This window comes from Protopterus annectens, chromosome 10.part0 (genome assembly GCF_019279795.1).
Source record: "Protopterus annectens isolate FY-2018-M chromosome 10.part0, PAN1.0, whole genome shotgun sequence".
Taxonomy (NCBI): domain Eukaryota; kingdom Metazoa; phylum Chordata; order Ceratodontiformes; family Protopteridae; genus Protopterus; species Protopterus annectens.
This window is the reverse complement of record NC_056744.1, coordinates 70,292,412-70,318,616: the sequence shown is the minus strand read 5'-3', so window position 1 is coordinate 70,318,616 and position 26,205 is coordinate 70,292,412. Positions and strand designations below refer to the sequence as shown.

At 38.8% G+C, this 26,205-nt stretch overlaps 1 protein-coding gene across 4 annotated transcripts in view; it reads left to right on the top strand.

Moving 5' to 3' along the window:
- The window catches only part of STX8 (syntaxin 8), a 2,187,953-nt gene that overhangs the window by 909,332 nt on the left and 1,252,416 nt on the right, over positions 1-26,205 (top strand). The window contains exon 7 of one of the 4 annotated variants that reach the window (XM_044085030.1): positions 21,489-22,156. The exons of the other annotated variants lie outside the window; for them this stretch is intronic. Within the exon in view, the coding sequence (XP_043940965.1) occupies positions 21,489-21,514 (26 nt within the window). The 3' untranslated portion in view covers positions 21,515-22,156. Of the gene's footprint in view, positions 1-21,488; positions 22,157-26,205 lie in introns of those variants that run through there. 4 annotated transcript variants of the gene reach the window in all.

Genomic DNA, 26,205 nt, shown 5'->3' with positions numbered 1-26,205 from the left:
GGCTTTGTGCCCACTGAATGGCGCACAGCAACTGTTATCCCACTCCACAAAGGGGGAGCCACCACGGACTCCGAGAACTATCACCCTATAAGTCTGATGAGCCTGGTCTACAAGGCCATGGAACGTATCATCATGGAACTTATAAACAAAGACATTGGTAACCTCCAAACTCTGGACCCTACCCAGTTAAGGTTTGTAAAAGGCAGATCATGTTTCCTAAGCCTGATAGATTTTTTTGAAGCAGTCACCAAAGCCGTAGACGAGGGTACAGAGGTTCACACAGCCTATCTTGACCTCGCCAAGGCATTCAACACCATCCCCCATTCTGGAATTATAGATAAACTCACTAAACTGGGTATAAATCCTTATGTCACAAGATGGGTTGCCAACTGGCTCACTGACAGAACCCACACTGTGAAAGTTGCAGACTCCAAATCCGACCTCACACCAGTGACAAGTGGAGTACCACAGGGTTCAGTCCTGGGTCCTCTCCTGTTTTGTATCGACTTCTCTGAAGTACAGGCTAACACAGAAGGTCCCTGGCTAACAAAGTTCGCAGATGATTGTAAACTAGGAGCCATAATCGAATCCCCAAATGATGTGGACATCCTACAAAAGGGCCTTACTGAGACAGATGCCTGGTGTTAGAGCCATGGCCTCAAGCTCAATGCCAAACAATGCATTGTCATCCCGTTTGGTAAAAACTCTGTGCCCATGAACTACCACATAGGCGGCAATCAACTTAACACCAAAAGTGTGATAAAAGACATTGGGACTCAGGTAGACAGTAGTCTCTCCTTTGATAACCACATCACCACAGTGGTCAGGAAATCCTTCTAAGTGGCACACCTCATCACAAAAGGTTTCTCATCCAGGAAAAAAGAGGTCATTGTTCCCCTAGACCCAGTTTAAAGTACAACACCCCTTTTTTGTATGTACCTCACAAGACATCAGCAACAACTGGAAAGGCCACAGAAATACCTCACAAAGAGGTTTACCAGCCTCAAACAGTTGCCCTACGCTGACAGTCTCAAAAAACTCCAGCTTTACTCTGTTGCATATCGCCTACTCTAAAGTGGTCTCTGCCTAACATACAAAGCTATGTCCAACCCAGAGCTGTTGGACATGCTCTACCTAAAGAAATCTCAATCCCTCCGAGCTACACGCTCTAGGGACTTAAACTTGGTCCCCATAATGAACAGAACATGCTGGAGGGATAGATTCCTGTCCCAGAGACTTCCCATACTCTGGAGCCAGCTACCCATCTATATCAAACAGAGCTCCTCATTAGCACTCTTCAAGAAAAATTTTGATGAGTGGATGGGAAATAGGAAATTCACCCCAGGGATCACTTCTGTAGCTCTGCTCAACAGGGCCACAGGAAAATAATTTTCTTGGGTGGCGTAAGCCAGGGAACCTTTTTGGCTAGACTTAATAAGGCCCTAGGGCCCGATAGCCTAGTACCTACCTATGAACCTATGGTGAACCAGTCTGGAGCATGCACACAGAATCCTGAAAGCTGGTGAGACAGTGCGGATTAGGAAGACAACATTCAAGAGCAGAGATCCCACATGTCTGTACAGTTACAGCTGCATAGACTGGAAGTGGATCTGACTGCAACATCTGCAGGCTGGGTAGCAGCTTGCTGTCATGGGAAGGGCTTCTTATGGGCTTTTTAGTGCAGGAATGGACAAGGAATGGAAGGAAACTGCTTTTAATGCAGAACTGCAATGAATGGAGCTGGGCTAGGAACAGACTCAGATTGTGTGTGTGTGTGTGTGTGTGTGTGTGTGTGTGTGTGTGTGTGTGTGTGTGTGTGTGTACCTGGTGGCTAGACTCAAACCCTGTACCTTGGGAGAAGGTAGCAAGAGCTTGAATTTCCTACCCACCACCACTTGTGAAATTTTTGTCTCATTTTTTTTTCCTGTGAAATTTGTGGTTTTCTGGATTTTGAATTCACTAAATAATGACAGTCATTTGAATTTCAGACTTCACATTATTCAGAAAGTACATGGTAACAAAAATTCTTTTATTCTAGCAATTTTCTGTTTATAACATAAATATTTGAATTTTGTCCCTATTTTTGTGGCTGTATTCCTCCATTATTGGCTTTGTCCAGGTTTTTTGTGATAAGAGGTTGAGAGCTATGGTGAGAACTGAATTCACTGAATATGTTTGGGAGCTGTATTCCCCCATTATTGGTTTTGTCTAGGTGTTTGCTAAGAGGTTGAGAGCTATGGTGAGAAGTGAATTCACTAAATGATAGCCATTTAAGTTTCAGTCTACCTGTCTTTCAAGAAACAGCTGATTTGGCATAGTGGTATGTGATTCTGACTGTAGTGCACAGGGTCCTGGGGTGCAAGACTTGGCAGTGAAATGCATGGTGGTAACACAGCATTTTATTCTAGCAACTTTCCAAGATTATGCAAGCAATGTTTAAAATGTGTCCCTAGTTTTTGGGCTTTTGTCCCCCTCCCCATAAATTTTGGCTTTTTCCAGATTTCTTGTGCTTCAAAGTTGAGAGATACAGTTGAGTGTCGAGTGGATTTTGCAAGGAGCTGAGAACTTGAAGAGAAGTTTAGTGCTGCTTATGCTGTCTTCTTCCATTGTTAATAGCACAACATGTAGTGTACTTGCTTTTGATGCAGAAGGCTGTGGGTTCTAATCCCACAGTATATAGATGCATTCCTGATATTGTACTGTGTTGTACTTTTAAAGGGGGGTGGATGCTGCAGTTCTGAGAATGTCCTCTTTGGCAGAGATACCTAGTAACGATGAACCTGTTATCAGTTTGCCATCCATTCCCTATTGCAATATTACTAGCTTATCATATTTTAAATGTAACATAGGCAATTTATTCCTCAAGGGCAACAGGCACTTTATTTGTAGATGTAACAATGAACTATAAAGTTGTTTGCTAGCAGCAACCTCTTCATTAGTTACAGATCTCTTTAATGTGGAATTATTTATATGACTTTTACTTCTGCAGAGATTGTGCATATTTACTGATACTGGTGGATTATAGCAGTTTGAGTAGAATTTTATGATGGAAATGTTCTGAACTGGGCAGTTCTATCATTATTGGTGCATGCATTTTGTTTTATTGTTTACTGGAAACATTTTCAAAATAAATTTAAAACACCATCTAACAATAATGTGTTATACAAGGAATGTAATTTAATACAATCAGGAAGGTGTATCAAAGAACATGTGTATGTTTCCTGTGCAAGGGACCTATGATTTGAAAACAGCCCAAAGTTAATCTTTGTCTGCCACTGGCCAGATGTATTTTCTTTGAATGTGGGTTTCAATGTTGTTTCAATGAATGTGAGTTTCAAGGGCAGAGAAGTTTTAATGCTAAGTCTATTTTCATTGAGAGACTGCATTTCTTTGTTTAGCAGATGTCCGTTAGTGTTTGTGCTGTAAAATGTAAAATAAAACTTTTAAATGAAATCCAAATCATTGTAGAAGTAAAACAAGTATGCACATTACAGTGTTTATGGTAAATGGGGTGAGACCCATTCGACCATGATTTTATGAGGGGGGGAAGGGCAGCAAACTCAGACAGCCCCAGCTGAACTATACTTCTTAACTATCCAGATTTTTGCAGAATGAGTAGATTTTTACTTCTTATTTTTGGATTGTTCCTCATAAAATTTGTGGTTTTCAGGCAAATCATTTAGGAATGAAGTCACTAAATAATGACAGACATTGAGTTTCAGACTTCATACTCTTCAGAAAAATGCGTGCTAAAGCAAGACCTGTTGTGCTGTCAACTGACTAAGTTTATACAAGAGGAATTTTTAGTACTGTTTGTATGTTCCCCCGGTATATTTGGCCTTGTCCAGATTTCCTGCATTAAGAGTTTGTGAGGTACGAGCAAATAAATCGCTTTATAGAATTAAGTATATCCAAACCTCTCAACTGTCCCTGATTTTGGCTCAAAATGTTGCTCTCCCCCTAATAACCCCTTCGCAAAATGGCAAATTTGGAAGAAAATGTGGAGGGTTTACAGTTAATAAATAATTGTAATTATCAGAGTTATAATTACTTTTAATTTCAGAAATGCATGTAGATTCTCTCATTTTGTCAGCTGCTAAAGTTAACAGTATTAATATTAAAAAGTGTCCCTTCTTTGACAGGTTCCCAGCTGCATTGTGTGGCTGTTTTATATTTTTGCATCATATTTTTGGTCCGTTTTTCTGGCAAATTAGTGGCAAATCATTAAAGATCGAAGTTAGAAAATAATGACAGAATTTTGAGTTTCAGATTTCATACCCTTCAGAAAATTCATACTAACGCAAGACCTACTATTCTATTATCTTTCTAAGTTTATAAGAGCAATACTTAAAATTGTCCTTATTTTTCGGCCTTTGTCCCACTTTTGTTTACGACTTTGTCCAGATTTCTTGCTCTGAGGATGAGAGGTATGACAAATGTGTCTGAGCCATCACTGTCAGCCAGAGACATTTCAAATTGTGACATACTTGTTGTACCCCACTCCACCACGTAGTGACTCTGAATGTGTTCAAGCAAGGCAAGGAGCAGTTATGTAGTGTAAGTGTGCAGAGTATCCCCCCATCCAAGGTAGGCACAAGTACTACAGTGGCTTTTCATCTGTCATTGATTTTGCAGAGTGTACTGGTTTTCTGTCATAGTTTTATAGTATTGATTTATGCCTCTTCTTCAGAAAATGCATGTTGTTGCAGTGCCTGTTGCTCTGTGTTTAAGTAGCAATGCTTTAATGACCATGAGGTAAGCTTGTCTGAGACTGTAAGATGGAACTAAGCTTTAATAAGCATACTGTTAAAGAATTACCAGCATTGAAAGCCTTTTTGTTGTTGCCATGCAGAGAATATTTACATAACTAGATACCGTATACGCCTTAGGTATTGAAATGCATATGACAGTATTTGTAGTAATAGTAAATAAACATTCTCTGTTCCTGTCCTTAAGGACTCGTTTGCCAAAAAAACAATGCAAGTCCAAAACAACAGTAGAGTCCAAACAGGCTGTGCAAATTTTATTATATAAAAACAGGTAAAATAGTGATAAAACTGTGAGTGCTTTTGGAATAACCCTTCATCAGTGTAACAGCTTTCATGAAATCTATTTAAATACATTTAAAAACACAACCAACAATCCTGTTACTGCCCTCCTTTTCCTAAGGGCTGGTCTTAAATGTATACATGTATTCAACCCTGGAGGATGGTTTGCTGCTAGTTCTATAATCCAGTGTAGTTCATTACATTCAGTGACATTCACTGTGCCGCCCCTTCAACTCACGAGTAACCTGTATAACCATGAATTTGAGTATGTGTTGGATTCTTAGAAGTATGCACATACAGAGCATTTTGTTCATCTTTCTGTGTAATACTGTACAAGTCATGTTGTATTCTAATTTTCAATTTACAATTAGTTTTCCCTACATAGTAACTGGGGCATGACTGACACATCACTATATATATATATATATATATATATATATATATATATATATATATATATATGGGTCTATATGACTACATCGACATGTCATAAGAATGACACTCACTAGTTCGACAGGAAATCATCGACCACGCATATTATCGAACTTCAGATATGCGACGTTTACTTGTCCGACAATGAAATAGAATGCCTAAGCAGTAAATGACAACGCTGTTAAGGTAAATTGTACAGAATCACGAAACACCCTACTCGTGTGAACACAGAAACAAGTGCTAACATGAGTCCTGCAAGGGGGAAGTAAATGATATGATATTGCGGATTTTAGTATAGGTAGATTTTGATGCTTTTGACTTGAGATCCTGCATTTTTTGGTGGACTAATGCTTGGACTTCGTTTACTTGTCCGACAATAAAATAGAATGCCTAAGCAGTAAATGACAATGTTGTTAAGGTAAATTGTACAGAATCACGAAACACCCTACTCGTGTGAACACAGAAACAAGTGCTAACATGAGTCCTGCAAGGGGGAAGTAAATGATATGATATTGCGGATTTTAGTATGGGTAGATTTTGATGCTTTTGACTTGAGATCCTGCATTTTTTGGTGGACTAATGCTTGAACTTCGTTTACTTGTCCGACAATAAAATAGAATGCCTAAGCAGTAAATGACAATGTTTTTAAGGTAAATTGTACAGAATCACGAAACACCCTACTCGTGTGAACACAGAAACAAGTGCTAACATGAGTCCTGCAAGGGGGAAGTAAAGGATATGATATTGCGGATTTTAGTATGGGTAGATTTTGATGCTTTTGACTTGAGGTCCTGCATTTTTTGGTGGACTAGCACTTTGAAGTGGTAATTCTGCGTTTTGCGTACGATCACTTTAGTCTTTGCATTATATGACGGATCGACGATATTCAGAAAGGGTACAATATACTGGTGTGTTGTTTTGTTTTTGATGTCGTGTTGTCGGGCAAGTGAATGTCGGTGATTTAAAACTTCGCTATTATGAGTTGTCGGTGATTTTGAGTCGCACAAGTGGATGTCGATGATATGACATGTCGACGTAGTCATATAGACCCATATATATATATATATATATATATATATATATATATATATGTATATGTATATACCACATTTTCTGTATGGCAGTCTGCATATAACATAAATATATATTCCTTTTTGTTTATGGGGTGAACAAAGCTATTCTTATCACTAATTATGAAGCATGTCTTGCAATGCCTACTAGGAAAAGTACCTGATCTGTCTGATGTTAACATAGTTTTATTTTTATTTCTCATTCCTGGTTCTTTACGCAACATATCTTTCAGATTACTCTTGCATTTAAAACCAAAGCTTGGTTCTTTGTCCACTATATTTCTGAGTCTATCCTCACTTAACAAGATTTTCCAGTTTTGTTTAATTATTTTGCAGACCCCATTAATATTGTTGCTATATTGTAACATAAGCCTATTTTTATTACTTCTTTCTATGTTACTATTTTGTATCATTGTGTTATTCTCATGGCTTTGTGTCTCATTAACTTTAAACCATGGTCTAGCCTTTCCCTTTCTCTCTCTCTTACCTATTTCTAGCCCCTCTTGCATCAGGTTGTGTATCCCCTTTGTACCATATGGTTCTGTAAACTCTTCAGTTCTTTTACAAAGTTTGCTTCGATGTACGTAAACCCTGTCCCACTACTATGTTTTTAAAAGTACGTCTAGGGTGCATACTTGAAAATTCTAGATAGTGATTGCTCCAGTAAGTTTTCTTATATAGAGAGGTTGACATACCAGTCCCTACATCATTGGTTATTCTTACATCCAAAAAATCTATAGATTTAAAATCACTTTTTGCTGTAAACCTTACAAAATCAGTGGTTGTCTCTAGATGCTTAACAAACCTTGTCAGTTCATTCTCACTTGTTGCCATAAAGTATAAACATCATCCACAAATCGAACATAATGCAGTAAATAATCACTCCACCATTGGTCATTAATAAGGACATTCATTTCTTCCCAGTACGCCAACACTAGGCTGGCGTATGAGTTTGCACAGGGTGTGCCCATAGCAACACCCTGTTTTTGCCTATAGTATGTACCATTACACATAAATACATTATTTTCAAGTATGAGCTGTAGCCCCCGCCTGCCTCTGTTGACCCCTCTGCAAGTCCCATCCTTTGCAGCTCTGCAATGTAACCCATGCTGTGCAAGGGTTTTCCTTTCAGAAGAACGCCTGATCATGAAGTCCTCCTTTTCTATGTAAGTCTCAGTAGGTGCGAGACTTGTCTAGCAAACAAACTAAGACAGTGCAGGCAGGCACTGTCATACTTGATCACAGGATTTTGACACATATCCATCCATCACACTGTCATCAGCATGTAGGCCTGGCAAACAGTGAAGAGGTACACTCTGAGCATGCAGGTGACCAAAGCCATAGGACCAGCATGCTTCCTCAGACCTCCCACCCTCTCCTGCCCAGTGTCATCTCTCTGAACTCCAGCCTTTGCTAGGACTCAACTAGAGAGACATTCAGCTTGATGCATCCCCCAGGATAGGCACACATGTTCTCTCTGCCTTCACCATCAAAAACATGAGCTGCTAATTGAACTATCCAGTTCACTTTTATATTTATCAGTGAGTTCCTATGTAAAACATCTCATTATTCAAATGTCGCAGCTTGATTTTATCATGTAAAGTGAAGGACGGGAGGCAGAGACCATGGTAGCTACATAGGCGGTAGCACCACTACAAGAGCAGGAAGGAAATGAGCAGATAAGAAAAGGGGGGACTTTTCCAGAAAGGATTCTAACTGGAAATTTTGGAGGAGCATGTAGTTAGGAAGAGAAGTAGTGTGGAGGATCGACAGGTAAGCTGGCACAACATTGAAAGGCAGATAGGCAGATGCAGAGAGAGAGATGGTGCTTGTGATTAGGAACTTGGTCACTAAAGTCATCCAAATAGGAGAGATGAAAATACAATTAATAAAGGTGGACATGTTGCAGGCCAAACTGTCATGAGTATGGATCTACCACTAGCAAGCCTGTCACAAAAGGAAAGCGGCACCCGGATTCCTTTCAGAACTGAGAGACCTAATAGTGCAGTTCTGCAACCAGCCAGAATAAACCTAGACTCATTCATTAAGACAGCAAATTATGAAACATTCTGCTGAAGTTTTAAAGCATTTTGGCAGGAAAATAAATTTTCCTGCACCACCATGCTCTCATTAACTATTCACACTGAGTCCAAGGTTCTGTGCACCTCAGGATTGGGGGGGGGGGGGGGTATTCAAGTCTAGTGCACCTTCAAGCGTAGTCTGTATTCCTCCACTTTCCCTGTCATCTCATAATTTCTAGGGTCTCAGTTACAGTCCGGATCTAGAACACTGTGATATAGTGTTCCATGTGGGAACTAATGGCAGACAGAAGGAGATTTAGTGGAACCAATACCAGTGTGCAAGTGCTTGAGGAGTAAGTAGTTTACCTGCTGTTTCAGATAGTGAGGCAGTTGTTGAGATTGTGGTAGTGGACTGTGGGGAGTACTCTAGAAATAGAAGAAGCTATTGCATTAGAATGATTACTTCATTAAAGTCAGTGACACATTGGAGGGAGTTTGAAGGCTACTCAGGAAAAGCAAAACAAGGTAGCAAAAGGAGAGACTTGGCTAAGAGGAAAGATTAGAAGCAGTATATGAAGGAAGGAAGCTTACATTACTGGGTGAAAAGGAGGGAGATGTAGAGGAAGATAGTAGGGAGACAATTAAAAGTGCTATAGAACAAATAAAAACAAGACCACTGTGGGAAGACAAGATCATAGAGCATGAGGAATGGAAAGAATTTTAAAGTTCAAGAGGCAGAAGCAGTTAGTAAAAGTATGGGAAACACCTGAGGCTGGAGAGATGAGACATGGAATTTATGGAATGCAATGAAGAGAGAATGGAATAAAACTGACCTGCAGGAGGAAGAGACTGAGGAGGTCACTAGAAGAAGGTCAGATGATGGCAGAAGTTCAGAACACCTGGAATACAGGAATGAAACAAATCTTGGGCATAGACCATGAAATGGCATGGAGAGAGGGTGCAACTATGGTGATTTGTGAAGCCCCTCTTATTAATACTTGCTAGCTGTCCTTTGTACAGTGATGGTCATTCAGAGGTAATAACAAGTCTCTTCTGAGCTGTCCATCACAAGGCCTATATATTGTGGTAATGACATTATGGCGTACTAAACATTGCACACAAAATGCATTTATGCAACTGAGCACTAGGTTTATGAGTAGAATTACTGTAACACCTGTTTTCTTACAGGTCAGCTTGTAATAATAAAAATGCCCAACATACAAAATGTAATATGATTTGTTGTGGTATACCTGGATTGCTTGCTAATTTGATAAGCTGTTATCCTGTACTACTTACTTAGCATAAGTATAGTCCATCATATATTTACATAGCAGCATTGCAACATTTTGTCTAGTACTTCAACTGAGTATTCCATAAAATGACCTGAAACTGGAACCTTAATCATATTCTTTTTGATTGTGTGCATGTGCATGTAACATCTTTTTACCTACTTTAAAGAGGCAGTATCGACTTTTAGATAATTATGCTAAAAATGGTTGTTACCTTGCAGTCTACCATTTAGGCAGCAAATTAAACATATAGATAGGTCTAGAACAGCAAGAGGCTCTAGGATTGAATGCAATGCTGTATGCTTTCACTGTCTCAGAGAGCTCAAACTGTGAAAATCACTTTCTCACTGTCTCACCGAACATACTAACTACACAATTTAAAGCCTCAACTCAAACAGTATCTGAGCAGTACAGTGCCAGAACACAGGACATATCTCTAAATCAACACTACTTTGTATTAGGCTGATTTACTTGCACGTCCCCCCCACCCCAATTGCACTGCTGCTCTATAGCTTATGGAGTCGTCTTCTCCTGGCTCACTGCCATCTTACAACTTTTACATTTCTCAGTCCCTCTGTCTCCTTGGAATCCATCACCTATCTCTTTCTTTGCCCTCTAAACGCCTTGTGTCTACCCCCTTTCACTTATATTTTCCAATTCTCAACCTGCTTCTCGTTATTCCTGCTGATCCTCCTCCAATTTCTTTTCTCAACTTGTAAAATGCACACCTCAACAGAGTGTACAGTTCGTACATTATACAAAACAGAAAGAAAAGAAAGGTACTACCTTTGTATTTCACTGCTGGCTGTTAATTGTTACATTTTTGTTGCTACTGTTTTGAATGTAATTCAGGCTGAGCTTCTGATCCAGTCATGCTGTGATCAGTGCTCTAGCCTGATAATCAAAATGTGAATAAATAAAATAAAAATAGTAGTCATATCAATGGACTGATCCAGAAATTCCCTATTTCAGACACACTGTGGATAGAAGACAAAGAAAATATACATTGTTAAATGATCAAATGTAAACGATACAAAAGTGATATATAGTAAAGTGTGCAACTATATCTATATAATTTCTCTCTCACTCTGTCATGTGCTGTGTATACATCTATATCTATATACATATATATATATATATATATATATATGTATATGTATATATATATGTATATGTATATATATATATATATATATATATATATGGGTCCTCTTCAGTAGATCGAACGTTTATAAGTTTGAACCACATATGGCTGAGACCATATGTTCAAACTTGTAAAAGTCCGATATGACTAAATGGAGATCTCCGTACAGAGCGGAAAGGGAAGATTTCCTATTTCCACAATGTAGTGCAATCTCAGAGTTGGTATATTTAAGTAAGGGGGGTGCTATAGATGTTTAGTTTTGTGTTTTATGTGGTTTTACATCAGTGTTCGAACTTTTACGAGTTCGAACATATGGTCTCGGCCATATGTGACTCGAACTAGTAAAAGTTCGATCTACTGAAGTAGATCCCTATATATATATATATATATATATATATATATATATATATATATACACATATATATATATATATATATATATATATATATATACACACACATACATACATACATACATGTATGTATATATATATATATATGTATCTATATCGATATATCTATCTATATATATATATATATATATGTTTCTATATATATATATATATATATATATATATCTATATGTATCTATATATATATATATATATATATATATATATATATATATATATATATATATATATATATACGTGTGGGTCCACTTCAAGATACTGACTTTTAAAATACCTAAACTCAAAATACTGAGACCAAAATCTCTAAAGCTCAAAATACTGAAAACTCAAAATACTGAAAAGACACAGGATGCTAACACTTATTATATTCCAGCACAAGTACATACTGAAACAAATAAAACACAAACCGTGTTACTCTTCTCCAAGTATAAGCAGGGGGGCAAGCCCCTCTGCACCCCCCCTGTGGGGGGGCTGCACCCTCCCACACCCCCTGTTACTTAAATATATCAACTCCAGGATTGGACTTTAGTGGATATAAAAAGTGTACACACTCCTGTTAAAATGCCAGTTTTTTGTGATATAAAAATTGAGACCACATTAAATAATTTCAAAACTTTTGCCACCTTTAATGTGACCTATAACTTATAACCTGTATAGTTCAATGGAAAAACAAACAAATCTGTTAGGTAAAAAATTAAAAAAAAATAAAAAATGTACAATAAACTGGTTGCATAAGTATGCACACCCTTAAACTAATACTTTGTTGAAGCACCTTTTGATTTAATTACAGAATTCAGTCTTCTTGGATACACACCTGCCATCAATTAAAGAGACATTTACTCAGTTGCTAGCTACAGCAAAGGCCATGGTTCGCAGAGAGCTTACAAAGCATCAAAGGTAACTAATTGTTGAAAGGTATCTACTCAGGAGAAGGGTACAAAAAAATTTCCACAGCATTGGATATGCCGTGGAACACAGTGAAGACAGTCATCAAAAAGTGGAGAAAATATGGGACTGGACATCCCTCCAAAATTAATGAAAAGACAAGAAAAAAATGGTCAGGGAGACTGCAAAGAGACCTACAGCAACACTGGAAGAGCTACAGGAATTTCTGGAAAGTATTGGTTGTGTACTACATGTGACAATCTCCCGTATTCTCCATATGTCTGGCTTGTTTGGCAGGACTGCAAGTGCAAGCCTTGTCTTACACAGAAAAACATCCAGGCCCAGCTAAAATTTGCAAAACAATGCATCACGTCTCCCAAAAGCATGTGGGAAAATGTGTTATGGTCTGATGAGACCAAGGTTGAACTTTTTGGCCATAATTCCAAAAGGTACTTTTGGTACAAAAACAACACTTCGCATCACCAAAAGAGCACCATCCTCACAGTGAAGCATGGTGGTGGCAGTATCATGCTTTGGGGTTGCTTTTCTTCAGCTGGAACTGGGGCTTTAGTCAAGGTGGAGGGAATTATGAACAGTTCCAAATACTAGTCACTTCTGGCCCAAAACCTTCAGGCATCTGCATGACAATGACCCCAAGCATATATCCAAATCAACAAAAGAATGGCTTCACCAGAAGATAATTAAAGTTTTGGAATGGCCCAGCCATAGCCCAGACCTAAATCCAGTAAAAAATCTGTGAGCTGACCTGAAGAGGGCTGTGCACAAGAGATGCCCTCTCAATCTGACAGATTTGGAGCACTTTTGCAAGGAAGAGTGGGCAAATATTGCCAAGTCAAGATGTGTCATGCTGATAGACTCCTACCCAAGAAGACTGAAAGCTGTAATTAAAGCAAAAGGTGCTTCAGCAAAGTATTAGTTTAAGTGTGTGCACACTTCTGCAACCAATTTATTGTACTTTTTTATTATTGATATTTTTTCCCCCAACAGATTTGTTTTTCAATTGAATTGTACAGGTTATAGGTCACATTAAAGGTGGGAAAAGTTTTGAAATAATTTATTGTAGTCTCATTTTTATATCACAAAAACCTGGCATTTTAACAGGGGTGTGTACACTTTTTATATCCAATGTGTATATATATTATTATTTTATGAATTCTTAACTCTATTATTTCCTTTATATTTTTGTTTTTAGTCACTCTGCATATCTTTTAAATAATACACAGGCAATTTCTGTAGTTTTTTGGAGACATTTTTAAAATTAGTTTCGGTAATTGTTTCCTTGTAAACTTAATTGTACAGATGAACTGTTTTTGTCTGTCTGTCTATGTATCTTTCTGTCTATGCATCTATCCTTTGTTGACCGGGTTAATCCCACCAGGCTAGCAGCCTATTTTCAGGGGATACCCTAGTTGGTATATTTACTAATAGGGGAAATTTGGTCAGGGTATCAGGGAAGTTCCTCTACTTTTTTGATGGCTGCCCTAGGATCTTTACATCCATGTGAGCTACTACCAACTCAGGCAGATGGGTCCTCGGTTTAATGTCTCATCCAAAGGATGATACAGTTAAGAGTGCAGCACCCCTTTATGCAACACTGCAGGTGCCATCAATGCATCTACTTGGTGTGGGAATAGAACCCACAGCCTTCTGCTCCAAAGGTGAGTATACTACCTGTTGAACTACTAACAATTGTATATTACCTGAGATGTTATGGAGTTTATTTTAAAACTGCATGTTTTATGATTCTGATTTTTAAATTAAAAAAAAAATACTGGAAAACTGAGTCTTGCTTACCAGCCAATACAAAACACTAATATTGCCTGCTGAAATAATACAACACTTGCTATTAAACGGTCAGAAGTGTAGACCTTAACTTGTGTAAGATTTTCCTTTAACTGCACACTTCTTTTCTCAGTGCAGTGAGTCAGTGAGAAAGACCTCTCCTATATGAAGTATATGTTGCAGTATTGCCAGTTTCTGTCCAAAGCCGTCATAACCAAACAGTCAGATTGATATTGTAGAATATCATATGGTTTACTAAATAACACAATGTTTAAGGATGTTCTGTGACATTTTTAACAAGCTGAAATTAGAAGAGTTTTGTATCTTAAAAATTCAGGTGGAATAAAAGCTTTTTTGCTTTCCTGTGTTTTAGTAAATGCTAAGTAATTTAATTCACTTTTTGTTTTGTGACTCTTGGTAATAAAATAATTTGCTAAACTGCGTTTGCACCTTAAAACAGATGTTAATGACAGAATTTTTTTTTAGCATTAACCATTCATGTTTTTCAATGTTTCACATAAAATGTTTTGCTGTGTACTAGAAGATATTGGTAAAGAAAAGCAGAATGTGTAGGTTCCTTAGCAGGAATATTCTGAACAGACACTATCAGAATATAGTGGCAGAAATATCAGTCAAAAGCACATTATGAAGAACAAGCTCTAGTTAGGAAAAAAGGGGTTTCCCCGTGGTGGCAGAACATGATCAAGAGTATTTCTTCTGGGTGGCATTTACTTCATTGACTTGTATCTCAAAGCCAAAGCCTGTCTGTTCAAGCTTAGCAGACTGATCAGACAGCTGAACTGTCATTCGGATTTTCCTGGTTAGGGGTTGCCACAGCGGAACTCCAGTCCGCTAATGATTGGCAGTGAATTTTTACCGTGTCGAGTTGCCAGCCCGGCACCCAACCTTCAAGGAAGGCACACCTATTCACTCACGCACCTACTTGCATGTCTTTTAAAGTGAATTTGACCACGGGGAGGACATGCAGACTCCGCACAGGAGGTACTCCAGCCGAGAGTCGAACCGGATGGCATTAATAAAAAGGCAGCATACCTAACTCCAAGGTAATCAAACTTCAGGGAAAGCTACATCAGCTGCAGTGGTACTGTCTGATCAGCAGACTGATCAGACAGCACACTGCAGCTGATGTAGCTTTCCCTGAAGTTTGATTACCTTGGAGTTATTTAGGTATGCTGCCTTTTTGTTAATGCCATAAACTCAAGTCCTCCTTTTCGGTGGTGATGCGAGAACAATCTCGGGATAATTGAATAATCTGATCGCCGCATAGTAGTTAAAGGGAAAATGAAGGTTTCAAACCAACTATTAAAAGATAAAGCTCCTTAGCAGTTTATGAACTTAACCGTCTGCACCAAACTGCCATTTAAGTGGTGTGTCATCCTTGCACTGGTAGTGTAAGGAACTGTTTCTCCACTTTAAGAAAAAAAAATGTGTTGCCACTTGGCCTTCTGAAATTCACCAAACAAAGTTCAGTTTTGGGTGTCAACTGACTAATTCATTTTCTTGTATTAGATATCACACTGAGTATTAGAATAAAGTCAGTGTTATTTGCTGATTGCATCAGGCTTATGGTGGCTAAGTACAGTATACTTAGCCTTTATCATTACTTTTTCTGCCTGAAGAGTTGAACATACATGTAGCAGATGTTTAGTGTAAGAGATTCAAGGTGGGAGTGTGGTTGAAAGGGTCTGGTAACAACCTATATTCCAAGCCATACCCCATGGGAAGATGGAGGCATTTCGGTGTTATAATCAACTCCAGTCTGTATTATGCTACGTAGTTTGAGAAATCGGGGGAATAGCCCAGCAATATTTTGGTGTGCATTGCCAACAATATATACTGCATAAATACAGATGATATTCTCTGAATATTCAGGATGCTGATGAGGTCTCACTAGGAATATTACTTTTTTTTTGATGTGTTATCAGGAGGCAGGTTGCTAGTTAGTTGTGTGTGTACATTAAGCATTAACCATGGTAGTAAGTAAAACAGGGGATAGTAAGGGGCATTGGATATGAGGAAAAACTCAACACTAAGTGGACTGACTGTATGCACATTGAAGAAGAGAACAGAATGGGGGAGGGTGTAATACATATATATGCACCAGGTTTATGGATTTGTGATGGCGCTGAAGGTATGAGTTAGAAGTTAGGAAAGATTTATTACCAACCCCAGGAAATATTGCATCACTGAGGGGTCTAATGGTACCTAAGACAAGCAGAAAATAGTGTAAGAAAGACAGCAGAGCATGTCTGACTACACCTTTAGAACTGCTTTTATGCATCGTGTCTTTAAAGAAAGGAAAAGGACAGGGGCAAAGTTTTAAATTGTTGCTTGCCTTTTCAAAAGATGGGATTTGCAAAAGATATAGAAGGAGAGAAGGGACGAGAGCTGTTGCCTAATAAGATATAGTTGAACAACAAAACTAATAAGATATTAATATCTAGAAATCAGTCTGTCGCAATTCTTTTATCGTGGTTTTTCCATTATTGAAGCATAGCACAATAACTGCCATTAACAGATGAATTCATAAACATAAATTAAGCAGTCTTGTATAAAAGAAACCATTACTGTGAAACACAGCTCAGACATGATTGATTGCTTCTCTCCATTTTATAGCAACCACCAATTTATCCAGAGTGTTCATTTTTAAGATCTTTATATAGACCTGTGCTTTGCATACTTCTGCATGTACATTTCCATTAGCTTGGTGACTGCTCTTAAGTAATGCTAAAAGCAAGCTTTACAGAGGTTTTTCTTAGCCTTTCAGTAACTGAATTAAGAATGATTAGTAAGATGGGCCCTTTATGTGACAAGTGAAGTCTGACCTGTCTGATGCAGTATGCATATTGAATAATCAAAGACTGATCTTGAAAAAGAAAAATGCTGAAAAGTCAGAAAGTAAAGTTGCTGAATTTTAGCAGACTGGGACAGGTTCAAGAAGTAATTTGAGTTTCACATGCATTTTGTCAAACTTCAGTGAGAGGTTTTCCCAGTATTTGGATGTTTCCAGAAGTATCTGACTGCAAATGTCTGTGTTCTCTTTGCTGATTAATTTGCGGAAATGTTAATGATTGCATGATCGATGAATGAGTAATTCTCAGAGTATTTTAGAATTTTTATTTTTTAAATAGATGCTTTTTTAAGTAGAAAGTCTGTCTGTCAGGATGAACTTAAGCAATGGAGATGGTTTGGTCTACATAATGTGTGTGTGTGTGTGTGTGTGTGTGTGTGTGTGTGTGTGTGTGTGTGTGTGTGTGTGTGTGTGTGAAGCAGACAGTTGGTTGAATGTTCGGAATATCAGCCTTCAGAATGCAGACAGTCAGTCGAAGAAGCATTTGACAGTAGAATGCTGGTATTTCTAAGTGCAAGATCAGGAGATTATGGTGAAGTGGGGATTGAGGATTGGGAACCTTACCCTTTCCCCACTGTATTGAGATGTTGGAGTTTGTATATATAATTAACAGGGGATGTTGGGGGGGGGGGGCTTTCCCCCTGCAAAAAAACTTGTTTTCAGTTTAATCTCAGTTAGCCAATCTTTGTACATTTATGTTCGACCATTTGCCATTAAAAATATTTTTTTTATTGTCTCACACACACACACCCATACATATTTATACATTTGCACACACACGTGCACGCACACACAGAAAGAGAGCAGTATAGAGATAGATATGTATACATACATACATACACACACACACACATATATATGTGTGATTCCCCTTTTATCTTCCCACAGACTGTTACAAGCTGATTTGAGGTGGGGAACATTAAGCAGCTGGTGTTGCTCCTAGCAAGAGACCAGATATGTGACTGTCAAATAATACACTTCCCACAGAAATATCAATTTTTTTTTAATTAAAAAAATGAGTGCTTGGGACATTAGGGCACTGAGTGAAGAGTGGGGCAGTGGATAACAAGCCCATGGAACTATATAGTAATTCATTACTTGCTTTCATTGAAAAGAAAAGGGTATATTTTTTTGAATGGGACTGTAGTTCCATATGATATTGCAACAACAATACGTTGCTATGTTTCTTTAGGGGGTGAAAGTGAAAAGTTTGTTTGTAAAACTTACTTAAATTCATTATTGCGGCAATCATTTCTTTCTTTCAGTTAATGACAGTCATACAGCAGAGGGGTACACACTCCAAAGTGGTTACTGAGGATGTATAGCAGTCTGGGTATGAAAGCTGTTGACCTTTGCAGTCAGATGGTCATGGTTAAATGATTGTTGAACTAATTTGTTAGGGGGTAGTGAGTGAGTTTATGTATGTGTGACAGATGAGGGTTAAAATATATTGCTATAATTCAATTGGGTTCCTATTATGTGATCGAAGACGTATTCTTTCGAATGCATCTTGATCGAACTTGAAAGCACAAAACAGCGAAACGGCTTGGCTGCCTCTGTTACTTTGCCGTTTTGTTCACTGTAGTGCAATCTCGGAGTTGGTATATTTAAGTAGGGGGGTGTGTGGGGGGGGCAAAGCCCTCCACATCAGTGGGTGTGGGGGGCAAAGCCGCCCACTTTATGTAATGTTTTAAAGTTTTTTTTTTCTTTTGTGGATCAGCGATTTTTTTTCCCTTGGGGGAAAAAAAATCTCTCTTCTAACTGGGATTGTTCATAGGTTCATAGGTTCATAGATTTGTACTAAGCTAACTGCCCTTGCGAGCCATTTTAAGCTTAGCCAATTATCCCTTGTGAAACTCAAACCCTGCACCTTGTGTTTGTAAGGCAAACACCTTAATCATTAGGCCATCCTCCCAACCCCGGAGGGGTCGATAAATCAATGTTCGCTTTTTTAAGCGTTCGCTGATTTAATATAGACCCATTCAATTGATCCCATTTAGGCATCAGATGTGCACCAAATCCAAAGTGGTTAGTTATTTTTGATGGTAAGGAGGCTATCTGTGTGTGAAAGCAAGATATCCCAACACTCACTTGATCAAAGTTAAATCAATGTCAATTTGGCTTATGAGAGACAGTGTACATGTATGTTAGAGTTTCTAACTGAAGTAAATTACTTTGGCCAGAATTCCTTTCACTCCCTGTTGGTGTACTGCATCTGAAGGGACTTATTTTTGGGAGAGGCAGTCTGGATTTGGAAGTGGATGACTAGTGCTGTCATTTGATCATGGTAAGCCAGAAAAACAATAATTTAACTTACTCTAGGTTGAATGCCTTTGCATTTGGGGAGTGACTGGAGAAAAATTTTGTATAAAAAAATGAGTAATCTAATTTTTCATTTGTTACAGTTTGTCTTCACAATAAAGGAGGTATATGGTGTGCCCTACCTGGAATGCCATATATATATATGAGGCAATCTGTACAGTGAAAGAGCAAAAACTATTATTTTGTGGTATTTCATTAATGAAAGGAAAACACAAACATGTTTTTTGGCTTTCAGACTCGTATTCTTGTAAATTGGCAACATCCCTATTGCAGATGTCATTAGATTCAGTACACAGCAAGCATGTGTAGTTTACTTTTTCTTAATGGAAAAAATAAAGGATGCATAAAACCATAAACATACTGTGCTATTACAATATTAAAACAAAATAAAAACACACTGTTTGCTCATAAGGTGGAGGCCTAGCACATGTAGGTCAAGGTGGGGGCATTTAACCAGAATGATTTCTTCTGGACAGAAACAGTGCTTCCTGTGAATGATGGTAGAGGCACTCAGGTGGCACTCAACACCTTAGTGTGTAAGGAATAGACTGTCCTGCAACAGCTCTGCCCATCTAAAGTGCAGTAAGCAGGCTGTGTGGTGCTTGTGACCATTGCATGCCTGGAATGTCATGCTGAAGTACTGCAGCACAGTCTGTTGGCATAGTCTCTTTCTGGGACTGGACTGCATGACATAGCCTGCACTGTAACAGTGTTTGGATTATGCAGCTCATTTGTGGTATGACTGGAGGCATAACGATTTCCTTCGGTTGAAGACAGCAAAACTTCAGTAGCTGAGGCAATGCACCACCAGCCTAGACAGGCTGTGTCATGAGATGCATGACTCCAGCTAGTCACTGCATCCTCTTTTGTGGCTGCTGTCCACAGCTCCCCAGGCGCATAACACAGCAATCTCAGGTATGCACACCACAGAGATGGGCAACTGCATCATTACGTCATGCTTCTGGTGCTCCTGTGGTGAGCCATTCACACACAGTAGGACCTTCACCTCTTGCACAGTTGAACATGCCTACTTGGGGGTATGGTCTCATCTCAGCAAGCAAAATGTATTGCCAAACAGTGTCCCAGTCAGGTCACACAGAAGGAGCAGTTATAGGTGCCTTATCTGCACAGAAGAGCTACTGTAACTGCATGTGTGCATGGTATGGGGTTGGCAGTACAGGCAGGGCCAGCTACCTCTCATGGAGCCTGAGGCAGAACCCCATATGCCGCTATTTCCAATTGAAGACTTTGAGATACTCATCATTGTTGCTTGCAGTCCCTGGTGCAGCCTACAGTTTGTGTGAATAGCTCGGGTGCTGATAAAACTGTACTCGGAACCCTTGAAAGCAGTAACAGTTTTCTACATGTTGTACTGTACCATATAGTTTGCTACTGTGTCTGCATTATTATACTAGTACCATACTACGGTTAATAATGTACGTCTTTTTTTTTTTACAGGTGTCATGACTTTCATCTGAAGGCGTGGGCAACAATGGCATCCTGCTTATGAAGAGCTTGTCATTGTCATGTTGCATGTGCCCTTTGCAGTGAAGCAGGAAGTGAGGATGGTGCTCCTCCCTGTCCTCCTCCTCATCTTTATCATTTTCTAGCTGTCTGTCTTCCAGGTTCTCCAGTATTATCTTATGTAGGATAAAAAAATGCCATAAACATATGTCAGACCTTCACATGTGTGCACCGGAGTGTGCTACCAGAACTGTTCAGATGCCAGACGTGTACCTTCAGGTCGCCAGAGATGTGCTCTGTGATGTTATTGGGAATGAGCACAGCTCTACATTTTCTTTAAGTGTCTGTAGGGAATGTATGGTTGTCAGCAGCCGTAGCACAGGCAAAATTCTGACATCTGCTAATCTTCCATGGAGCATCAGGCCTGATTATAGTGCTTGGTGCATGACACTGTAATGCCACATGTTGGCATCATGGTTGCCCTCTAGTTTGAAGGCAGACACACCAATGATGTAGTATCTGTGTTTGCATAACACTTGGCAGTTCACTGAATAGTATTTGTGCCTTTTGAGATATGCTGCTGTAGCTGGTTTTCATAGGGCTACATGTGCCATTCACTGCAACCAAGGAAACCTAGTAGCATACTGCATGGAAACATTGCATAAAGTAGGTTGTTTCCTCCTGTGTGACACAGACCTCATGTATTGCTTTGTGTGTGTTTGCAGGCAGTCCAGAAACTCCTGCAGGATGAGACTGACCGATGCCTGAAATATACTTGGAAGTGCCCCCTTTAGGTTTTTGGAAGGTGCCTGTGAGCAGGATGGTCACAGTAGCTATAACCTTAGTTTGTAAAAGTATTGGACTACACCTTCCTACCACTTTGATCACTTGATGCATTTGACATAACTTTTCCAATGTGCAGTTATCCATATGGAACCTTTGCAGCCGCTTCTGTCTAGTAAGACTGTTGTATAAGATCTGTTGTCCAAAGTGCATCCGATACAGCAGTGATTCATTATTGGATGTCAGCGTGTCTCAGTCAATGTAAGTAACAGTGAAGTCCAAATTATCCATCCCTCGCATTATGTTAACTAATCTGCTGTTGTTCACTCATAGATTTATATCTTTTGCACTTCTGTCTTAATCATTGTCTGCATTTCTTGCATTTCATATACAGTGATGGAGCCACCCCAGGGTCAGGCTCCTTTACATACTGTTTTTGTGCCCATTCTGTTACTAACGTACCAGTGGTATCCACTCTTTCTGTATATTTTTGAATAAATTTTATCTTTGTAATCAATGCTAGACATGTAATTATGATTTATGAATAAGGCCCTAACTTTCAGACCAATGGACAAAGAAATAAAGACTCCGTATGGAGTTTTGAAAGGTCTGTGCAAAAGTGTTTTTACCTTTCTTTGTCTTAGTTAGGAAATAACTTACAGACATACACAAGATCCTGTTATCTCTGTTAAATTGTAAACAACAGGTTATACTTTAAAAAATGTGTTCAAAGTATTGTTTTGGTCACCATGCACATCTGTGGCTGAGTGGGATCAGCTTGGCGTCATCCACCAAGCTATACAGCTAATGCTCAGTTTCAGTGAGTAATTCAGAAGAAGGCTTAGAATGGCAATCTCATAAATTATTCATTAGGTTCTATTTTATACTTTATTAGTTACTAAATCAATGCTGAATAAAGCCACCCCCAGCTGCTAAGTCCATTGCCCACAACAGCTATATATAGCACTGATAGCAGCCTAGGACTGAGCTGCTTAGTGCATAAATGCATAAGCATAAAATGCTCAAGTTTAAGCATGCACTTAGTTGCAGAGAATAGCTATAGAAATGTCACAAAGTTGTAAGCATTGAGCGTGGGTATATATAATATGCACTGTACATCCGATATGTTACCATAGTAGTAGCCAGCTTGTTCAAGAATACAAGACATTTATTTAATCAAGGGACTGAGCATAAGGGTTAAGTACTTGTGAATAATATTTACTTGACCAATGAAGCAAGCGCACATCATTGGTTTGACACTTTTGTTTTTTTAAGTTAACTGGATAACTGTTCTGTGATGCCTTTGATTTGTATGAATGTGCTGCATTTATCATCAGTCTGTGTCCTGAGACTCCAAGTGGTATTTAGAAGCACACAGTACAGCGTGCAGCACTGTTTCTAGTAGAATTTCTCAGTACTGCATGAAAGAGTGATTCTACACCCACATTAGGGCAGTACAGCAGTTTGTGGATAATGGTCCATGCAGTTGCAGCATTCTAGGTAGTGTTGCTAATGTAAATGAGCCATTTGCTCTGTGGCATCGAAATATCATATTAGAGTGATTCAAAGACAAGCTGTACTATGCTATTTTGGAGCAGACCAGTGTGACTAAATATGCTATTTTATGATGATCATCCATTTCAGTTTATGGCACTCTAACATCATTAGGTAAGTGCTGTGATGCTGTATGGTGTGTGTGTGTGTGTGTGTTTGAATATATGACTGGGATTGTATCTGGATGGGTGGTGTGTGTGTGTGTGTGTAGAGAGAGAGGAAGACTGCATGGGTGACTATGTGTTTCAGAATGTGTTTGTAGCTTTCTGAGTAGCACTGCATGGTCAGTTGTAGGAACACTAACACAGCAGTTCCTGTTGGATTCACTAATGAGCGTTTTTCTCCATGCAGCTCTTGAATGTCTCTGAATCACTAGTTAGCTCCATAACACTGTTAGAGCTCAACAGCAGAATGCTGTTTTTACTGTGGAGCTAACGTTTCTCAATACTGCCCTCTAATTTGTATGAGAAATTAGTAGTTCCAGCTTCAAGCTCAAAAGCTATTTTTCCTGTCTGTGTTTTTCATCTTCTGTATGATTTAAAAAGTGTATGTCAGTTTAAGTTTTTTTCTCGTCTTTGAGGTGAGGTTTTTTTTTCTGTTCTGTGACTTTTTCTTTTTCTAGATACAGTGTTCACTGCCACGGATGTTTACTGTTAACATATTTTATACATATGTAGGAATTCTCCTATGAATAGTTTGTTTGTTACCTGCTAGATGTGATATTTACATATGCTTTTTTCAGCTTTTGTGACATTTTGACCTAACCTGGAAATTGTAGAGTGATCCCTAGGGCGAATTTCTATTTCCCATCCACTCATCAAGATTTCTCTTGAAAAGGACCAGTGAGGTCCATGTCCATCCCTTTTTCTTAGGCTACCCTTGTACTGAATTCATTTTGTTGAAAGTGTTTAGAAGCCATTGAATCATTTTATTTTAGTAACATTTCTAATGTTTATTCCCTGTTTTAGAAGTTGCATTCACAAGTGGTTATTTAAATCAGTCTCACCTAAGCAATATCTTCAGTTTCTTTAACAGTGGAACAGTCAGTCCAAGCAGCAGTGTAACAGCAGCAATGATCAAAATTGCAATCGACTGTGTTCAGTATGTGACATAAGGGCCAAATTCCAAAAGAGCCAAAAGAGTTGTTCTCAGTGTATATCTGCCCTGATTCCAAACAGCCTGCTGTCATTGTAAGAGACTTACTGCTGTGTAAGGCCTATAAACAGGCTTAATACAGTGCCCAGATTCCAAAACACCTGGTTTCAGCCTGCTGTCAGTGTAAGTGATCGCTTACTCTTGAGAGCAAGTCATTTGGAATTGGGGCCAGTAGGTTAAACTGGTCTGTACCTAACCAGTAACAGCAGTCAGCAACATTGAGTGTAACCCATTTTCTCCAGCTGCAGTAGCTGGATAGCAGTATCTACATGTAGTCTAATCAAGTAGTTCCAAGTAGAGTAACCCTTGAGCAAATAGCTACAAGTACAAGAGTAGCACAACCAGCACAAGTGTATCAGGCAGTATAACCCAACAGTGTCTAGTACATTACTGTAGAGCAGTGGCTTTAAATGACATCAACACCAGAGTAGCCAGTAACAAACAGCAGTGCACCAATGCCAGAGATAAAAAGTGCAATCAATAACTGAATTAGTAAGCAGATTTATTTTCTGTCTAACCATTATCAGTCAAATAGCAACAGTAAAAAATATATATACCTGAAATAACATTAGCAGCTATGCAGTATTACCTTGGATATTGCCAGTAATGAACATCAGTACAAAAGCAACAAGGCACACAGAACATTACAGTCAGAAGTGCTAATCTCAGCGATGCAAGCAGATGAAGTGAGAGCTGTAAATTAACAAGTAGTAGTTGTAATTTCTATGGAGCTAGTTTATTTATGTGAAAGCAGTTGGCTGAGCAACAAATGTACAATTTCTGCACTATGTAACAAGTGACTGTACAAAACTGTATGGCAATAGCTTATTTAAGCACAGCTAATCAAATAAACAGCACACAATGATAATAAACTCAAGCCAACAAAACTGAAATCTGGCAAGAATGTTAACATCACAAAAAAAAAGTAAATTCTTGCATTCAAATTTTAACTCTTTCGTCTACACCATATTTAGACTTATTCAGGACAGATAACTTAGAAGCCTCACCATTAAATACATTAAATAATAACATCTGATGTGAAGTTCAATGTCGCCGTTCATTCTTCACTGATTGGTTCGGAGCCAATCCCTCGGCTTCGACACGGCCATTAGCAAGCTCAAGGTTTTCCAGTTGCTCGAGACCCAGGCCCTTATCCCATAATGCACTGCTGGAATTACCTCAGATCTAGTTTGCCGCGGCACGATCTTGGTGGTTCCAGCTTGCGCGAGCCTAAATCTTCAGACATCTATATTGGAATTCTAAACTGTTATCTTTAATGAAGGAACGGCAGCGGCTACAATTCGGGTCCAGTTAGCTGCCATATCTAATTTCCATTTTGGAGTAGACGGACTAAATGTTATGGCCCACAAGTTATCCAAGGCTTTTCTTAAAGGGACCTTTCACATGAGGCCTCCAGTAAAAACTCTTTATTCCCCCTGGAATCTGAATTTCATGCTATTTTGCATAATTTTTCCCCCGTTTGAACCTGCATCATCTTGTGGTCTCAAATATTTGTCATGGGAAACCATTTTTCTAGTGGCCATTACTTCAGTATGCAGAGTGTCAGAGCTTCAAGCCTTGTCTATCACACCTCCTTATATGATTTTTCATGCTGATAGAGTATCTTTTGGGACAAATCCTTCCTTTTTACCTAAAGTTTGTTCTGAGTCTAATATCAGTCAAGTCATTAAATTGCCAGTCTTCCCCAACCATTCCAACAAACTAGAGTATATGCTGCACAAACTAGACGTTCATAGACAGCTCAGATGTTATTTGGATAGGACAAAAGATTTTAGAAAATCAGACCAACTATTTGTTTCCTTTTCTGAAGCCAGGAAAGGTAGACCGGTGGCTAAAACAACCCTTTCTAAGTGGCTATCTGATTGTATCACCTGTGTTTATTCAGCAGCTAATATGCCTTTACTACACAGAATGAAAGCTCGTTTAACC